At 41.8% G+C, this 19,347-nt stretch overlaps 1 protein-coding gene across 1 annotated transcript in view; it reads left to right on the forward strand.

Annotated features, from left to right (window-relative positions):
* Positions 1 to 12,984, forward strand: part of FAM117A (family with sequence similarity 117 member A) — a 40,635-nt gene extending 27,651 nt beyond the window's left edge. The window contains exons 3-8 of the mRNA XM_081970826.1: positions 2,454 to 2,543; positions 3,550 to 3,663; positions 5,911 to 6,045; positions 8,333 to 8,561; positions 10,018 to 10,138; positions 11,102 to 12,984. Of these exons, the coding sequence (XP_081826952.1) occupies positions 2,454 to 2,543; positions 3,550 to 3,663; positions 5,911 to 6,045; positions 8,333 to 8,561; positions 10,018 to 10,138; positions 11,102 to 11,438 (1,026 nt within the window). The 3' untranslated portion in view covers positions 11,439 to 12,984. The remainder of the gene's footprint in view (positions 1 to 2,453; positions 2,544 to 3,549; positions 3,664 to 5,910; positions 6,046 to 8,332; positions 8,562 to 10,017; positions 10,139 to 11,101) is intronic.
* The last annotated feature ends 6,363 nt before the right edge of the window (positions 12,985 to 19,347 follow it).

A 19,347-nucleotide genomic window follows, 5' to 3' on the forward strand; every position in this document is an offset into this window, starting at 1 on the left:
CAAACCTAATTTTGGAAATTTGGCGCTTGCAAAACAAATGGCGCGGAAGGGGAAATTGGCTGCAAAAAAATAATTGTGAATTTTTTTGGTTGGAACCCAATTTGGTCGTGGTCAGGAGCGTTCATGACCAGAGGTTCTGCTGTACATAAATATTAAGATTTATTTTCGGTCTCCATCCAGTACATTTTGAACATCGGATGCACTCAAAGGTTTTAATGGATTTTAATACAGAAACAGTTTTGTACTCCATTATGCAGTTCTCCTACATCAATTCAGCCAAGATTTCCACCAGTTCAACATAGTCTTCAACTAAGATACATATTCCAGATAAATTTATATGGGGAGTGAAATAAGGTTGAACTGAACTAAGGTTGCTTCTTGAAGCCTTGGATAAACTCAGCATAGAGATACTGTTTTTGTTCTCAGACATTTTTCTCAAGGAAGCCTAGGGTGGAGGAATAGATGGGGAACTGGCTATTCTTGAGGATTCCATCTTTGCATCCATAGAAACAGAAAAATAAACTTCAGATACAACTTTGCCTATCTTCTGTAGCACGCTGTATGTTTTCTTCATAGAGGCTAGCTTAATAGCTTGGAAGCTAGTCACTGGGACAGGAAGCTGTCCCACACTCATCTGGGATCATGGCCAGAGGGTTTTTTTTAAAATCACACTTCTATAGTGTGATTTAATGGTTCTATGGTTTGAGCCTGGATCCCTTGTTTGTTTTGGTGGAATTGTCTACCACGGCTGACAATTGGCTAATGACTTTTTTTTCTTCAATTCACTAGAAGTGTGGCTGATTATGTGCTCCTGCCCCAAAATGCTTGCTAAACAAAAAGGTCACTTTTCACACAGCATTTCTAGCAGAGGAGTATTTCTAGCAGAGGAGGGACCTTTGCAAACAGTATTTAGCCCTTGCCTGCAACTCCTCTGCAGTTCTTCTCCTTACTTTTGCTAAGCCTTTTCACTGAGAATGTTGTTCCTTAGCTCCTAAACTTTTATAGTTGCTCAGCTGTTGAGGCTGTGCCATCCATTTTCTCTCCAAGGTTTTTCAAAATAGCTGCTTGCAGAAGTAGCTATTTAGTAGTAGTCTTCTATTTTATAACAAGTACTCTGTTGAAGATCAATTTTGTGTTCTGGATAGGCCCCTTAGGATTTTTTTGCAGCCTGTCTAATAGAAATTTGGGGTACAAAATGAATCCTCCTAAAATTACTTCTGGTAGTTGTGAAATTAGAGGATCAGGGTGAAGAGAACCAAAAGAGAAAATCTTGATACTTAATTGTGACAGGTAATATATACTTAGAAACGAGGAAATACAAATGTTTTAGCAGCTCAATCTCCTATACTGTTGGTAGAATATTTGTCCCTTAGTTTATATTGTAAATGGGGAGTATAGAATGCCTAAGCTGGCAAGTACTTTATCTGGAAGTACTCTGACTTTTCAATATTATAATTATCTTCACTTCTGTGCAATCCAACATTCGGCACTGAATGTACCTGTTAGCATAATTGCATGGCAAGCTACTTGACATCAGTTACAGTGAAGGGCAAATCCGCTTAATGGAATTGAGTGTATATTTTCTTACAGAAGTCTTGCAGATAATTAGTGATAATAATAATTATCAGTGTCACTGTCACCCTTCAGTGCAGTGAGTACTTCAAACAATGTTCTTCTTATATCAGCCATCTTCAGTCTGAGTGTCTCCAAGCGTTTTGGAGTTCAACTCCATGATTTCCCAACCAAGACCCCAAAGAGGAAGGCCGTCCTTACATTGAGACTGCCACTGAGGCCTGCGCTTATGTGAGCTTTCTTACTCCATGTAATAATCTCTTATCTTTGGGTCCAAGAGTGACTACCCATCACAAAGTATGGGAAATCTGATGTACCTGCAGAAATGGGGTGGGATGTGAAATATATTTAGACTCATATACATGTAGTTTATTAGGTATAGTTTTTCTCAATCTTAGCACTCTATATATATGCCAGGACTAGTTCCCAGAATTCCTCGCCAATATGACTAGAATGTCCTAACATGCTGGCTGGAAAATTCTAGGAGATGAAATCCACACATCTGAGAGAGCATGAAATATCCAGCATTTTTGCTAAGGTGCTCAATAAGACATAACTTTAAAACACTCAAGGCATAAAGTGCTGCTGGAACCAGTTCTTTCTGAATATCAGTGCTTCAAGTAATTGTGCACGATTATCTTCCCTAAAATCAGTTCTAGGATTATTTTCTTGAAGGAAAAATTATGAAATCTTTAATTTGAGCTTTTTTCTGTACAGGAAAGAGATTCATATTTTTGATTCTGTCCTTTTAGAATAATTTAACTAACAGTATTCTTTCAGAATAGCTCCTAGGAAGAAGATTGCCACATTGGAACTAATCTCTCTAAACTTCAAAATGTTGATCCGATATTGATAGCTCGTCCCTTCCTCCCTCTTTGCAGACTCCAGTATCTTGGCATGAGTCAGAGGTGGGAAAAGTTGCAGATCATAAGCGATCTGCCTCATGGAATAATATGGATCATCGTAGAGAGGTAAGATGATCACTTGATATGTCAAGTGCCATTTATCTTACCACTATGTAATGTGCAAAAAGGATTAAATTGCCAGAGTTCTTCTTGTTTTAGCAACATTATTTTCTATTCTTTTCTATAAAACAAGAATGGTTACTCTGCAGGTAGGTTTAGTGCAGGTAGGTTTATTTTATTTTATTTTTTATTTTAAAAAATCATACATTCTATTCACACTCAAGGTTAAGCTAATTAGGTGCACTTTATGATCACTCTTTAAAAGAGAATATAACACAAAATCAGAACTGTTGACCCTTCAGAACAGGGATTCAGAGATGAAATTTGTTTACAAGATTTAAAAAATTAAAACATTAGATTTCCTATGCTCTGATAACCTTATTTGCATATATTTATTTTTGTTTATTTGTCTATTACCTAACAAATACTGGGATACTTGTTTTTGGCTATCATGGTTTTCAAGGCCTTACGAAAACCAAATACATAATAATTTTTTTAAAAAAATACTTTAAACCATAATAAATCAGTAGCATTTCACAAAGAAGAATTCCTGAGGTAGTAATGATGGAGCTCAGTAAAACTAGCAAGCCTTGAAATGTCTGTACTCCTTCTCTCTGCAGTTGATCAGAGAGAGTGCAATTCTCCAGGACACCATTTAAGTGAACAGATGTATTGCCCACCATCAATACATCTATCTTTTGTGGACTGCATCTCAGTTTATTGATTTGTTTGGTCTACTGATTAAGACACCAAACTAGAAACTGGGAGCCTGTGAGTTCTAGTCCTGCTTTAGGCATGAAAGTTGGCTGGGTGTCTTTGGGCCAGTTACTCTGTCTCAGCCCAACTCAAATCACAAGGTTATTGTTAAGGGGAAAATGGGATAAAGAAGGAGTTTTAGGTATGTCTGCCACCTTGAATTATTTATAAAAATAATAAAGGTGGAATAAAAATAAATTAAAAAGCAAACCTCATCCATTACTCTACGCAAAACTAGTAACTTTTCATTCTCTAGATTGCTAAACTGAAGCAACAGCTCCAGCGAACAAAGCTTGCTGTTTGGAATAGCAAAGAGAAAGACCAGAGCTTTTCCACCCAAGGCAATCATAGCATGGCCCCATCAAGCAAGGTATCTTCTTTTTTGTATCTTTTCTTTAATGTTCCTATTAGAAAATGGCAGGAAACAGAAACTCTCTCAGACTGAGGGAAGGAAAGTTTTATTGAGAATTTTTTTTGTCTAAAGTAAAGTATTCAATTCTAAATGGCTTGTATAGGGAAGCTGGAGCAATTATTTTCCTTCAACGTAAGGCATAATATAAGGAATATGGGTATTTTTGTATGTCTGTTATTATATTGGCATTGTGTATTGAGATTGTGCATGACTTTTTTAAAGCTTCACTACAATTCATAGTTAAGATGCAGCATGAACTAGACCAGGGGTCTGCAACCTTAAACACTCAAAGAGCCATTTGGACCCGTTTCCCACAGAAAAGAAAAAAAAAAACACCGGGAGCCACAAAACAGGGAGGGCATGGCCTAAGCCCTCGCCTCCCAGCTACCTCTTGTTACATCTGACCTCACCTCCCGGCTAATCACCTCAAAGGCCTCAACATATTTATAGTTCTGTAAAAATGTTCTTCATCTTTCTCCACCCCCCCCCCCTTTTTTTTTTTTTTCCCTTTCAATGAGTTGATGAGCAAAATGGCAAAACTACTTTCAGGGAGACATTTCACTCTTAAAATGCACAACATCTATCTCTTTCTCTCTATCTCCCTCTCCCTCCCTCCCTCCCTCCCTCCCTCCCTCCCTCCCTCCCTCTCTCCCTCTCTCCCTCTCGCCTCAGTGTCTGGAGCAACATCTGTAAGAACCATTGGTTATATTTACATGAAACAAAAAGCCTCACACAAAGTCAACCATATATTAGCTTAGCTATATGTGATCCCTGCAGTAAATTATAATTCAGCATGTTGCAAAAATGCGAAAAATTGGAATGACATTGGCAAGCATAGTCCATTAAATCATGAAATAAGAGCAGCTGCCAAACTATTGGGGATCTCTCTCTCTCCCCCTCCCTCCCTTCCCCCCTCCCTCCTTCCCTCCCTCCCTCTCCTTCTCCATCTCTCTTTCCCTTCCTCCTCCCCCCCGCCCCCCACATCTCTTTCTCTCAATGAGTTGATGAGCAAAATGACAAAACTACTTCCAGGACTTTCAGGGACGCATTTCACCTTTAAAATACACAACATCCCTCCCTCTGTTTCCCTCCTCCCTCTCTCTTGTTTCTCTTTTTCTCTCTTCCTCTCTCTCTTTCCCTCCCTCCCCTCTTCTTTCCCAGTGGGGAGGGGGGAAGGAACCCCTGAACTGGTGCTGGGTGATGGGACTGGCGCCGGAGGCCAGCAAGCCCAAGAGCAACACAACGATGATCAGCTGGTCCGTGGAGAGCTATAGACCAGCTGGCTGGTGGGGAGACAGGGCATCACAACACCGGCAGCTCTGCAGGAAAAGCAACGGACATCTGGGAAGCAAGAGTGAGCCGACGACAACACAGGGTCCCATTGGGACTCCGCGTTGTAATGGGCTCCAGGAGGAAGGGACCCAGTCTCCCCCATTGTGAAGCATGCTGCTGCACAAGGCGCTGCGAGAGCAGCGGTCAGGCCATGGAAGCCACAACAGCAAATGTACCACGACAAAGGCAAATGAAGGGTCGCTTCGCTCCTGCACTAAGGGCCATCACCACCATCACAACAGGGTGACAGCTCCTTCATCCCTCTGCTGCGACAGGGCAACAGGGAGCCGCAGCAGAGGGATGAAAGAGCCGTATGCAGCTCTGAAGCCATGGGTTTCTGACAACCAAACTAGACACATCAGATTATATCAGCCATATCTTTACCAGTCCATTTCCCAATTGTTTCCCAATTACCATTTTCATTGAAAATTAGAGGGCAAAGGTGTATTGCCCAGTGCAAGAATCTTATTGATATGCAGGTGGTCCTGGCCTTCAGTGTCTGGAGCAACATCTGTAAGAACCATTGACTATATTTACATGAAACAAAAAGCCTCACACAAAGCCAACCATATATTAGCTTAGCTATATGTGATCCCTGCAGTAAATTATAATTCAGCATGTTGCAAAAATTCGGAAAAATTGGAATGACATTAGCAAGCATAGTCCATTAAATCATGAAATAAGAGCAGCTGCCAAACTATTGGGGATTGGTGGAGTAATTGCCAAATTTTAAAGTACTTCATATGTTCATAACAGTTGGGGGCGTGTCATTCCACAAAGTTATGTACTATCCATCCACCTTGGAGAATATTCTATGCTTGCACCAAGGTGTTAGTGACTTCTTGATACAACACTGAATGTCCTTGTTTGTAGGGTTCCCCATTTGCAACTTTTCCAGCCCCGAGCACTGTATCGAGCAGCTCTTCTTTGCACAACAGTTTCGACAGTATCAATCAGGAATTGGAAGAGATATTTGTAAAGGAGCAAGGAGACGAGGAACTCCTCAGAGTGAGTTATGGCTGGTGGGGTGAGATATGAGTGTCACCTTATCTGGAACTCAGAACATGTCAATTTTTTGCTGGATGTTTACACAGTCTTCACTGCTAGTTTTAATTACCAAGCTCCTATCCAAAAACAAGGGCATGCTTTTCCATGCATGATTTGGATTCTCTACTTTGAAATTTGTATAATGAGGAAAGGGAAGTTCTGGTTATTTCTTCTAGCTATGAAGAATAAATATATATATTTCATAGAGAAATACACTGCATTGTCCTTCACAGGCAGACCATCAGACAGAGCAAATGTGTAAAGTCCACTTTTGAGGACAAATTATGTTTTGTTTTGCAGGAGATTGTGATGATTCTGGGATAGAACTGCCAGTTAGAAAATAGCAACTGTGGGCATCGCACTGTGTAGCCCAGCAGAGACAAGGAACTTGGAGAAAGGAATCTTGGGGGTATGGGTTGAAACCCAGGTCTGAAAGCGACTCCAACCTGAATCTCAGTCTGAGAATACTTACCCCTGTTTGGGATACAAAGTTTAAAATAATTTTAGGGTTCTAGGCTAATATTTACAAGGTACCATATTTTTCAGAGTATAACCTGCGCTCCTCCCCCCACCCCCAGAAGTGAGTGGAAATGTTTGTGCATCTTATACAACGAATGATAGCAAAGTCCCCCCCATCTGCCACCACCACACCCACCCTTCAGTCTCTGCCTCCCAACAATTTGTCTCCTTGCAAGAAACAGCAAACAGTCTGGTCAGCTTCAGCACAGCCTGATTTAGCATGAGCAGCTCATTGGTTGGATCTGCCTCCCGAAATACCGTCAATCAGCTGTTCCAGGCTGCGGAGATTGCCGCTGCCCATTGGCGCCAATGCTGCCCATTGCCACTGCCACCTATCGCAGCCTCCACGCGCCCCATTTTTGGCCTCCGCGCATCCCGTTTTCAGCCTCCGTGGTGCCAATGGGCGGCAGCAATCCCCACAGCCTGGAACAGCTGATTGGTGATATTCGGGAGGCTGATCCAACCGCCAGTCAGCTGCTTGTGTTAAATCAGGCTGTGCTGAAGCTGACCATGCTATTTGCTGCAAGGAGGCAAATTGCTGGGAGGCAGAGACAGATTTTCTTTCTTGTTTCCCTCCCCAAAAGCTAGGTGTGTCTTATACTTTGGAGCTCTTATAGTCCGAAAAATACAGTATATATAATTAGCGAAATAGATATATCTGTTCTAAACCCCATTATTAGTTTCTTAATAGAAACTAATATGTTCAATATGTTCCTGTGTTAACCAACCAATGTCTTCCCTGCCTTCCATTCAGTTACAATGAATTACAGCAGTATTTGCTAACTTCAGCAACTATAATATGCGAAATTTCACCTTCTAGATTTCTTAACGATGGCAATGGGGGGGCGGAGAGGCGGGAGATTTTAGGATTGAAGTTCACATATCTTAAAGCTGCTGGTGTTGAATAGAATTTTTTTTAAAAAAATTGAATTCTTCAAGGGCTTTTATTGATGGCAGCAAAACAAAGGGGTTCCAGAACTGCACACAAATACCTCCAAAGCAAGGAGGTTTTGCAATAGAACTTGTAATAGTGTACCTATGAGAAAAAAATAAGTCTCCAATGATTTCTTAGTAAAGTTTGGGGGGGGGAAGTAGGAGAGTTTTCTCACGTACACCTGCAGGGCATTTCATCTTTATTGACTCTTTTCAAAGGTTGTGTCCGGTACTGGTAGCAAATACTGACCTAGGCCACCCTCATTGAGGATTGATAAATATGGTCTTTAACCTTCTGCTGTCTTTTTCACAAAGTTGAATTAGAGTGCTTTAGTTATGGCTCACTTATAAAAGCATATCACATTTCAGTCAAATTTCATCATGGTATCATCACACCTCACTCTTTGCCTTACACCAAATCTATTATTGCCATCTAATCTAAATTATGGATAGTCCTATCTATGGGATATGATATATGTGCGGGGGAAATTATTGTTATCCCTTTGAGTTTTCTAGCTCATACCCTTCATACCATTATTTCTGAAGCATATCTATATTTCATCAAGTGATGAAGGAGCTAGCTTCATTTGGTTTCTCTTCTCCCTAAATAATTTTATTGGTAACTGTAAGACTGCTTATAGGCTATACTTTTGCCAATATTTATGTTATATAAATTGCTAGAGTGATGTTTTGGGAAGAAGAGGGATAAAATGCTTTAAATATTTTAAAACGTCGCCTAGGTCTCCCCATGACTCTGCTCATTCCTGCCTGCTTCTTTGGGTGTGCTTTCTTTTAGATCTTGGAGGTCCCAGATGGGCACAGAGCTCCACTTCCTTTCCAAAGAAATACTGAAGATTCCTGGTTGCCACCACTGGAAAACAACAGTAGCCCCTGCAGCAGCCTTCCTCTTTCTCCATCCCCTTCAGAGGCTTTTCAACAATCCTCACCTTCTCCTACCCGGATGATAACTGATGAAGATTTGCCCGGGTTTTTAGCAAAGCTAGTATTGGAGAACAAAGGTAGAGGTAAGTTGGTTAGGTTAGTAGCAGTCTGCTGTTGTACAAAGCTTTGAAGAATTGAATTGGGGTGTGTGTGTGTTACTGGCTTGTTGTTTTAAATGGTCTTCAACATTCAGCAACTTGAGGGATGCATTCTGGAAGGGTTAAGAATGAAAAAGAGACCTCTCTTATATGTATACAAATATAAATAAAATTACAGTTATGTTAGCGTAAACCAACGGTATCAAACTCGTGTCATGTGATGTATCATGATTTCCCTCCCCCCCTTCACTAAACCAGGGGTGGGCGTGGCCAGCGTGTGATGCATCCAGCTTGAAGGCTGCAAGTTTGACATTCCTAGTATAAACAATTTGATCCAATTATTTATATTGGATGGACAATGTTTTGACGGCTGGGAACTAAACATTTTGGATGTGGCCAAAATTATGATTCATAGTAGCTGGAAGACAAAATATGATCCCCTCCCTTGGAATATCGGAGGTAATGTAATTTTTTTCTTCTGAGTTTTATAAATGGTTAAGCCTATTTTAGAACAAGGGTTTCCTCCTCCCCCCCCCCCCCAATGGCAAGAAGTTCTGCTATCATTTTTTGGCAACTGTGGGCAGAGGTTGCTCTGCAGAGTGTTACAAGGGCAAAGCTCCACCTGTTTTCTTTTTATGTGCATTGTGTGTCATGGCCACTATCTTCACTTTTTTTTTAACCATACCTTATAGACATCCTTGAAATGATGAGACAATGTTTGCTTCTTTCGGAACTGAATTTTTTTTCCCATCAAGTTTTTCATTTTATAACATATAAACATTCCAGTTTTTCTAATTTTTCTAATTGGGAACTGCCCAGAGCTGGTTGAAGATGGGCAGCTTTATAAATGTTTTAAATAAATGATATCTGTCTGTTTGTCTCTCTACCTGTGGTGGGATTCAAAATTTTTTACTACCAGTTCTATGGGCGTGGCTTGGTAGGCGTGGCAGGAGAAGGTTACTGCAAAATCCCCATTTCCTCCCCACCCCACTAATCTGATTCTCAGTTCCGTTCTCCTGTGCAGGGCAACAAAAGAAGACCCAGCCAATCAGTTGGGACTCAGGAGGCAGCGAATAGATCGGGGGCGGGACCATCCAGAGGTGGTATTTGCTGGTTCTCCAAACTACTCAAAATTTACGTTACTGGTTCTCCAGAACTGGTCAGAACCAGCTGAACACCGCCTCTGCTATCTACCTATCTGATAGATAGGCAAACTGCTTTGGCAGCCTGTCCCAAATCCCGTGAAATCCATAATACGATTTCATTTCAGTATTTCAGTTCTATCAGATATATAACTCTACTTGTATGTAGTTCTATCTGAGGAACAGAAATCCTGCTGGTATATGATAAAGGTAGCATATTAACTGAGCTTTCATTGTTTCTAAGTTTATTTGATTGAATCGGACTGAATCGGTTCTCTTCCCTAATTTTCCTCTTTCAGAAAATGGCAGCATTTCTCCAGACCTTTCCTTTGCCCTGTCTCCTCGCCCCAACCACACCTATGTATTCAAGCGAGAGCCTCCAGAGGGCTGTGAAAAAATCCATGCTTCTGAGGAAGTAGTGTAAGTAAGAGGCCACCTTTAATATTTGCAACTACATTGAGCAAAAAATTGAGGGTCAAGTACAGAACTGCCCTCCATATAATGCTGATAAAAGTAAGAACCAATTCAGGGGTTGCATGCAAACAACTCCACAAAGCACTAATAGTCATGTATTTTGTCATCTTTATACTAAATGTCTTTCAAAGATATTGTCTTACAATCTGCCCACATCTTATTCTTATAGTAATCTTGAGAGAAAAGCTGATCTTAAGATCAGGATTGATTCAAGGTAGTCTTGTTTTTCTCCTCTCCTGCTCCTGCTCTGAAACTGATGACACCTACATTTTGCTAACTATATTGCTATGCTATATATTTCAAGTGCAAAGTGAACAATAATAAAAACAAAATGTAGGTGTTATCTGATTTCTAATATACTTTTTTTTTTAATCATTTAGAAATCTTGTCTGTTTTGGCTCACCCATTTGTGGTGTGGACTGAGTTATTCTGAGACAAGGTTAGAGGAGAGTTTCTAATGTATGAATGCAATCCATCTATTTGTTTCATTGCCAAAGCAGTTCAATGATTCTATATACAAAATTGATTTGGGATGATAATATTTAGGGTTGAAAAGTAATTAGATGCTTTGATACTTTCATTCTATTTCTTTCTTGGCAATCATGGTGTCTTTTGGATGGACTACTGTGCACATTAGTGGGTTTATGACACTGTAATAAAGAATTTGTACATTGTAAACTGAAAATGTTTAAATCCGGTAATGTTTTCCTTCAAAGCACCATGTCTGTTGCATCAGGCTCTTAGTGAGCAGCTCTCCCATTTTTGCTGAAAGACACAACAGTCCATGCTTATTTTTTAAAAATGTCTTACTTCTTGTACTGTCAACCTGTAACCTATCAAAATATAAAATACTTGTTAGCATTAATTCTTACATACCTTTTAATTCTGATTTTTATTTTTTATTTTTAGGCCTGGTCAGTCTGTCCTGCCTTCTTGTCCTGATAAGAACAAAGTCTACTTCAAACCAACAGGCTCTGCCTTCTGCCAGTTTAGTCTGATGAAGCCTCTTATTCCCAAAGCAAATATCCTGTACAGAGACTTCTCTTCCTCTCCCAACCCAAAGTCCTCGGGCACATTTTCTTCTTGCCAAGCCACTACCGCTGTCCCCATCCTCACTTTACAGAAAGACTTGAGTGGAGACAACTTCAATGAAAATCCAAAAAATCCTCCTTCATTAGGTTTGGAGTCCTGGAAACGGCACCAACCTGAAGACACTGCCCTTTTTCATAGTTCTGTAGCCGTCTGAAGAACAGGGAATGGAGTAGAGGCAAAATAAATTCATGGTCCTTCCAAGGCCTGTACAAAAAAAGTGCCTTGATACTGGGAAACTGAGGGATCCCAGCAACAGCCTTAAAGTAAAGATTGCTATTGGATTCCTTTCAAGGAGCACATCCTTTCCTTAAGCATCTCTGTCAATGTCTTTCTGCTACTCTGGTATCCAAAGAGCAAAGATAGCATCTTCTCATTTGGAATACATAAGACAATTAATTACAAGAATTGTCTTTCTCTCTGCTTGCTGTGTGAGGCAGGAGCTCATTGATGGTGTTTAAATGTTCCTAGAGATGTTTCTCAAGGTTTCTACAGAATAGAGTATATAATGAATATAAAATACCAGAACTTATGTATGCTGATTGAACAGTTGATGCTACTGGGTAACAATTGAGCAGAGTAGTATTTCATGGGGTCTCAAGCCTGCAATACCCTGTTAAGATTCTTTTCATATCCTGCTCTGCACTGTATGGCACTCACATTACTGGTATACAATCAGCTAAATGCTTTGAAGTATTTTCTTTCCTAATGATTATGCCGCACCAGATAATTGAGTAAGTAAATTATTCAAGGTGTGTCTTAGAGATAAAGATTTTGAGTCCCTTCATAAGAAGGAACAGCAAAGGAGGAATGTCCTATTTGCAGTTTTTCCAAGTGGACCTCCTAAAATTATTTTTTTAAAGAACTTTTCAGAATAAAATTGAAGCCCAAGCCATTCTTGAGGGATGCAGCTGCCAATGGAATATATTATTTTTCTTTATTATAATAAATTTGAACTCGACAGTTGCATCTTGACACTACAACCCTTTTAGCCCATGAGTGGAAATACACTCAGCTTTTTATTCATTTTAAGAAGACTCCAAAGATCCTATGTTCAACTACATCTTCATCCTACACCTCTAGCAACCCCTTCAGTAGAAAGGCCTTAAACCTGGTGATGCCTTGATTTGAAAGTGTATTTGGAAGTCTTATTTTGTTCTTAAGTTTATGGATTGTACTAGGAGGGTTTTATGAAATTGAGAGAGAAACTATATTTTCTTTTCAAGACAGTATTTTTGCAGCTACTTTTGAAGTTTTTGTAAATGTTAATGTACTGTATGCACCATGAAAAGCTTAATGAAACAATCTTAGCCTCAGAGGTTCATTGCATCTTGAATTGAAAGGTGTTTTTTTTGCAGATTCTTGGTGTTTAAACAATTAAAATAACCATAAAAAAATTGAGTATCAAGTATGTTTATACTGCATTATGTTTAAAAAAAGGAGAAGGTAATGGTAAAATAGCTTGGATTGATTTTCATATTTACAGTTGTATTATTTATAGCCTTACAAAACTGAATGAGAACTGTTTGATGGATTGAGTGGTGATATATTATCTATCCCTATCCCAGATACATTAAGCTATTACTTTTTTCATTTAGCCATTGGTAACATTTAAATTTTTGAGAATATTTGTGGTTACACTCAGAAAATGTCTGTATATTCATACTGGCTGCCATGATAAACAGGCCAGTCATAAAACATCCAGTTACCAGAAGATAAATTAGTATGGTTTTTCTTGCTGGTCATATAGCCCCTGCAATATACCATCCTTGTAACTTAACTCCCCTACCAGGGCTAGAACTTTGGTAGCCTCCAAGCATTTTGTTTTAAGAACACCAAAGAATTTGCAAATAAGAATGTTACTGTTCCCTAATGCAGTGTTTCCCAACCTTGGCGACTTTAAGTCCTGTGGACTTCAACTCCCAGAATTCCCCAGCCAGCTATGCTGGCTGGGGGATTCTGGGCGTTGAAGTCCACAGGACTTAAAGTCGCCAAGGTTGGGAAACACTGCCCTAATGCATAGGTAACAAAACAGGAGAAAGCCTAACTTTGAGTAAACAAGACTTAAGTTTCACAGAAACCTAATGGGATGAGAATCATGAGAATATATATTATTTGTACAAAAGAAGTAGAACAAAAAGATGGAGTGGTTTTTAGGGCGTTTTTTTTTTTAAACCCGTATGGCTGGAAAGAAATTAAAGTCCCTCAATATCCTGTTGAAGGTATCTGGATAAGATTAAAAGGAGCAAGAAATAAAAGGGATACTCCATTGTAGGAATTTCTTATAGGCCATTTATTTATGTAAATTACATTTTTTAATTCTGCCTTTATTATTTTTACAAATAACTTGAGGGAGTGAACATATCTAATACTCCCTCTTCCTATTTTCCACACACTAGCAATCCTGTGAGGTTGGCTGAGAGAAAGTGACTGGCCCAAAGCCACCCAGGTGGCTTTCATGCTAAGATGGATCTCCCACATCTCCAGGTTTCCAGCTTGGTACTTTAGCCAATAAATCTGCCTGTTTTTTAATCCAGTGGACTATGTGAACAATGCCTTTCTAATCCAACTCATCATGTTATAGTGGTAATAACTCATCTTTGGCAGAAAATTATCAGCCAAAAATATGTAAGTTTATTATCTGCTTTGCTGAGAATTGTATTTTTCAGATGATGAAAGAAGAAATAAAGGGGGCTAGCTATCTAATAGGAATTAAGAGGGCAAAAGGAGACTTAGAGAAAATCATGTTGAGTTCAAATTACCTACTACTACTTTAACTGCTGAGAAGTCATTCATGTATCTTGGATTCCAGGAAAGCAGATTTTAAAAAGATAAACAAATACTAGGTCTTAAAATTATAATTAAACAAGTTAGAGGAATTGGAGAGCCTAAAAATGTATGCACAGACTTGAACAATCCCCATTAGGATTTAAAATTTTAAGAAAGCTACATGGATGAATAGCAACCTCATTGCAGTTTGAGAAGTAAAAAGATTTTTAGAGAATACTAGCCAATAACCCGACATTGTCCAGATATTTATTTATAGGGAGAAAATGTCCGGACCAAATGCAATTTCTAATGTTAGATTTCCCCCTTATCAGATGGAGCCCCTTTGTGGAGTACCGTGAAGCCGTAACCATGGCAACACCACTGCACAGTACAATAAAAGCTAGTATGGCAATTCAGTACAACAGGCTGTATCTTAACAGAATACCCCCCGTCCCCAGGGGTGTCTTACCACACAGTATTTTTTTCCAGAGAGTTAAGTCATCTATGTACCAAGTTTGGTTGAAATTGCTTGAGGTGTTCCAGAGTTATGCTGGAACACATACACACATAAACAAACACACACCCACAACCATTTATATACCGATAGATGATGATAGATAGATGATAGATAGATAGATAGATAGATAGATAGATAGATGATAGATAGATAGATAGATAGATAGATGATAGATAGATAGATGATAGATAGATGATAGATAGATAGATGATAGATAGATAGATAGATAGATAGATAGATAGATAGATAGATAGATAATAATGATGATGATAGATAGATTGATGATAGATAGATAGATAGATGATAGATAGATAGATGATAGATAGATAGATGATAGATAGATAGATAGATAGATGATAGATAGATAGATAGATAGATAGATAGATAGATGATAGATAGATGATAGATAGATAGATAGATAGATAGATAGATAGATAGATAGATAGATGATAGATAGATAGATAGATAGATAGATAGATAGATAGATAGATAGATAGATAGATAGATAGATATTCTAGTATCTCAAGCCTGCAGCAATTGTGCAGGATTTATGATAGTGTCTAGTTTGGTATCCCAAAGTTATCACTATTGATAAAATGGATTAATGTGGGTTAGACTGTTTTGCACTCTGATAGATTTGGAATTGACTGAACCATACTCCAAGAATGTTAGTAAATGGCTTTGCAACAATACTTAAGGGGGAAAACAGTAAAGTGGCCTATGTTCTTAATCCAGTGCTATATTTATAAAATAACATTCTGAACAGATGTTTATCATATTAACATGATATCAAGCAGGGTAAATTAAAATACTTTGAAGGTCAAAATCACAATTCAAAATAAGACTTGAACAATGCATGAAATCTAAGAGAAGAGTCCATCCAGGTAGGAAAATCAATTTTATGGCTACAGGGTTAAAGAAATTTAGCTTGGTGACTGCATATGAGAAGGAACTACCATTAGAGTGCCACTGAATCACCTGTTAAAACATCAGCAATCAATATGACATAGCAGCTAAAAACATCCAGTGCAGTCTCAACTGCAGAACCAAAGCAATTAGTCCGGATAGAAACAGTTGAACTTTCGTTGGATGTGTCTTGTCCAACTTTGGCTGGACAGGATCAAATGAGGTATCAAGAAGTCTGATAATTAAACCCTATGAGAAACAGTTAAGGAGCTTGCACAAGAAAAGTTTAGGTTTAGGTTTATTTGGATTTATATGCCGCCCTTCTCCAAAGGACTCAGGGTGGCGTACAACATTAAAAACACACATCCCAAAAGTTAAAAAAAGATTAAACCCAATTCCAAAAAGACCAAACCGATTTTTTTTTAAAAAAAGAAACAGTACATTTAAAATAAATTAACATTAACATGCCAGGCCGGCTTGCTGGAAAAGCCAACTTTTTAGGGCGCGTCGGAAGGATTATGCGGAGCTCCGGGGGCAGCTCATTCCAGAGGGAAGGCGCTCCCACAGAGAAGGCTCTCCCCCTGGGGGTCAGCAGCCAACACTGCTTGGCCGACGGCACCCTGAGGAGGCCAACTCTGTGGGATCGTACTGGACGGTGGGAGGCTACTGGTGGCAGTAGGTGGTCTCGCAGGTACCCTGGGCCTAAGCCATGGAGTGCTTTAAAGGTCATAATACCTTGAATCGCACCCGGAAAACAACCGGCAACCAGTGCAGGCCGCCTAAAAGGGTTGTGACATGGGAGCACCTAGGTACCTCCATGACAACCCGCGCGACCGCATTCTGGACCAGCTGAAGCCTCCGGGTGCTCTTCAAGGGCAGCCCCATGTAGAGAGCATTGCAGTAGTCCAGGCGAGAAAGGACGAGAGCATGAGTGACTGCACAGAGCATCCCGATCCAGGAAGGGGTGCAACTGGCGTACCAGGCGAACCTGGTAAAAGGCCCCCCTGGTCACGGCCGTCAGGTGTTCTTCTAAACTAAGCCGCATATCCAGGAGGACTCCCAGATTGCGAGCCTTCTCTGAGGGGGATAAAATTTCTCCCCCTATCATCAAAGATGGAACAAGATGTACAAATCGGGATGCCGGGAACCACAGCCACTCAGTCTTGGAGGGATTGAGCTTGAGTCTGTTCCTCCCCATCCAGATCCGCACAGCCTCCAGGCATCGGGACATCACGTCAAGGGCATCATTTGGGTGGTTTGGGGTAGAGATGAAAAGTTGGGTATCATCAGCATATTGATGATACTGTACCCCAAAACCACGGATGATCTCGCCCAGTGGTTTCATGTATATGTTGAACAGGAGGGGTGAGAGAACCGACCCCTGGGGCACCCCACAAGTGACGCGCCTGGGGGTCGATCTCTGCCCTCCAGTCAACACAAACTGCGACCGATCCGACAGGTACGAGGAGAACCACCGTAAGACGGTGCCCCCCACTCCCAACCCCCCGAGTCGTCGCAGTAGGATACCATGGTCGATGGTATCGAAAGCCGCCGAGAGGTCTAATAGGACCAGGACAGAGGAACAGCCCCTGTCCCGGGCCCGCCAGAGATCATCGACCAACGCGATCAGTGCCGTCTCCGTGCTGTACCCAGGCCTGAAACCCGACTGAAACGGATCCAGGTAGACAGCTTCATCCAGGTACTGGGGAAGCTGACGTGCTACCACACTCTCGACAACCTTCGCTACAAAGCGAAGGTCGGAGACCGGATGATAGTTGGCTAAAGAAGCTGGGTCCAGGGAAGGCTTCTTGAGGAGGGGCCTCACCACCGCCTCCTTCAAGGCGGTGGAAAAGAACCCCTCTCTCAATGAAGCGTTGGTAATCGCCTGGAGCCAGCCTCATGTCACCTCCCAGGAAGCTGAAACTAACCAAGAGGGACACGGGTCCAGCACACAAGTGGCAGCACTGAGTCCCCCCCATAATCCTGTCCATGCCTTCGGGGGTCACAGGGTCAAACCCATCCCAGATAGTCTCCTCAAGAATCATCCCCGTCGGCTCGCCCGAATCTACCCAGTCAGAGTCCAAGCCTGTCCGGATCTGAGCGATTTTATCCTGCAGATACTGAACAAATTCTTCAGCCCTACCCTGCAAGGGGTCTTCCCCAGTTCCTTTGTTAAGTAAGGAGCGGGTCACCCTAAACAGGGCGGCTGGGCGGTTATCTGCGGACGTGATAAGAGCGGAAAAATATAGCCGTTTTGCCGCTTCTATCGCCACTAAGTAGGATTTAATATAAATTCTTACTAGTGTTCGATCAGATTCGGAACGGCTGGCCCTCCAGCCACTCTCTAGGCGTCTTTTCCGGTGTTTCATTTCCCGGAGCTCCCCGGTAAACCAGGGAGCCATCCAGGATGACACCGGGTCAGAGGCTGCAAAGGCACAACACGATCCAAAGCCCCAGTGGCAGCTCTATCCCAGGCTCTCACTAGGGCTTCGGTCGAGTTGTGAGCAAGGGATTCAGGAAAAGTCCCAAGCTCCATCAGGAACCTTTCGGGGTCCATCAGGTGCCTGGGGCGGAACCATCTAGTCGGTTCCCCCTCCCTGCGGCGAGGGGTAGCGGTATGGAAGTCAAGCCTGATGAGGAAATGATCAGACCATGACAAGGGTTGAATAGAAATATCCCCTAAATCTAGATCATTCATTCACTGCCCAGAGACAAAAATCAGGTTGAGCGTGTGTCCCCCATTATGGGTGGGGTCTTGAATTAACTGAGTTAGGTCCATAGCTGTCATGGAAGCCATGAACTCCCGAGCTGACTCGGATGTCTCGCCAATGGAGGGCAGATTGAAATCCCCCAGGACCATAAGCCTGGGGAAATCAACCGCCAATCCAGCTAATATATCCAGCAGCTCTGGCAGGGCCGATGAAACATAGAAGGGAGACAGGTATGTAACAAAAAGGCCCACCTGAGCTCCAAGGCCCCACTTCACAAAGAGGGACTCACACCCGCCTATCTGAGGCACAGTGACCTCATGAGGTCTGAGACTTTCCCTAATAATCACCGCTACCCCCCCCGCCCCGGGCTCTCGGCTGGTGAAACGCCCGGAAGCCTGGTGGGCATAGTTCGCTAAGGGGCACACACCCCTCATGGCCCAACCAGGTCTCCGTAATGCACACCAGGTCCGCTCTACCCTCCTGTATGAGGTCGTAAATGAGGGGAGCCTTATGTACCACAGACCTGGCATTAAGTGACATCAGCCGGAGGCCAGGGTCCTGTAATCCCGAGCACCCGGGGGTGCAAGAAGGGCGATGAGGGTCAGAACGCGCGATTGCTCTCAAACAGCAAACCCGCGTCCTCCGAACATCATTTGGCCCTCGGCCCCCACCATATCTGCCTCTCCCACAAACAGTAGAGATGGTAAACTCCCCAATGGAATGGCTTAATGTCTCCCCCGGAATCCCAGCCCTTCCTAGCCCTCCCAACCCGCGCCCATTAGTTAGCGCTGGCCTGTGCCCTGGCAGACTCCCCCCCAAGCCTGTCTGAGCCATCCAAATCAACCCCCCTCCCTCCCCTTAAAATTTGGTTTAAAAGCCCCTGTAAAAAACCCTTAAGAAGTCTCTTCTTCGCATGCCAGAGCAATGTTTCTCAACTTTTGCTAATTTTGAGATGTGTGGCTGTCTTTGGGCAGTTGAATTGAGAAGCTGCTCTAGAGCAGGGATTTCAAACTCGATTTTATTGAGGGCAGCATCAGGGTTGTGTTTGATCTTGGGGTGGGGTGGGGGTTGTGTGTGGCTGAGGTGGAGTGTGGTCACTCATGTCGGTGCGTGTGGTAGCCCAGGCAGGGCTGGGGAGGAATCTAATGTCTCCAACAGAGAAA

This window comes from Natrix helvetica (assembly GCF_964273705.1).
Source record: "Natrix helvetica genome assembly, chromosome: Z".
Classification (NCBI taxonomy): domain Eukaryota; kingdom Metazoa; phylum Chordata; class Lepidosauria; order Squamata; family Natricidae; genus Natrix; species Natrix helvetica.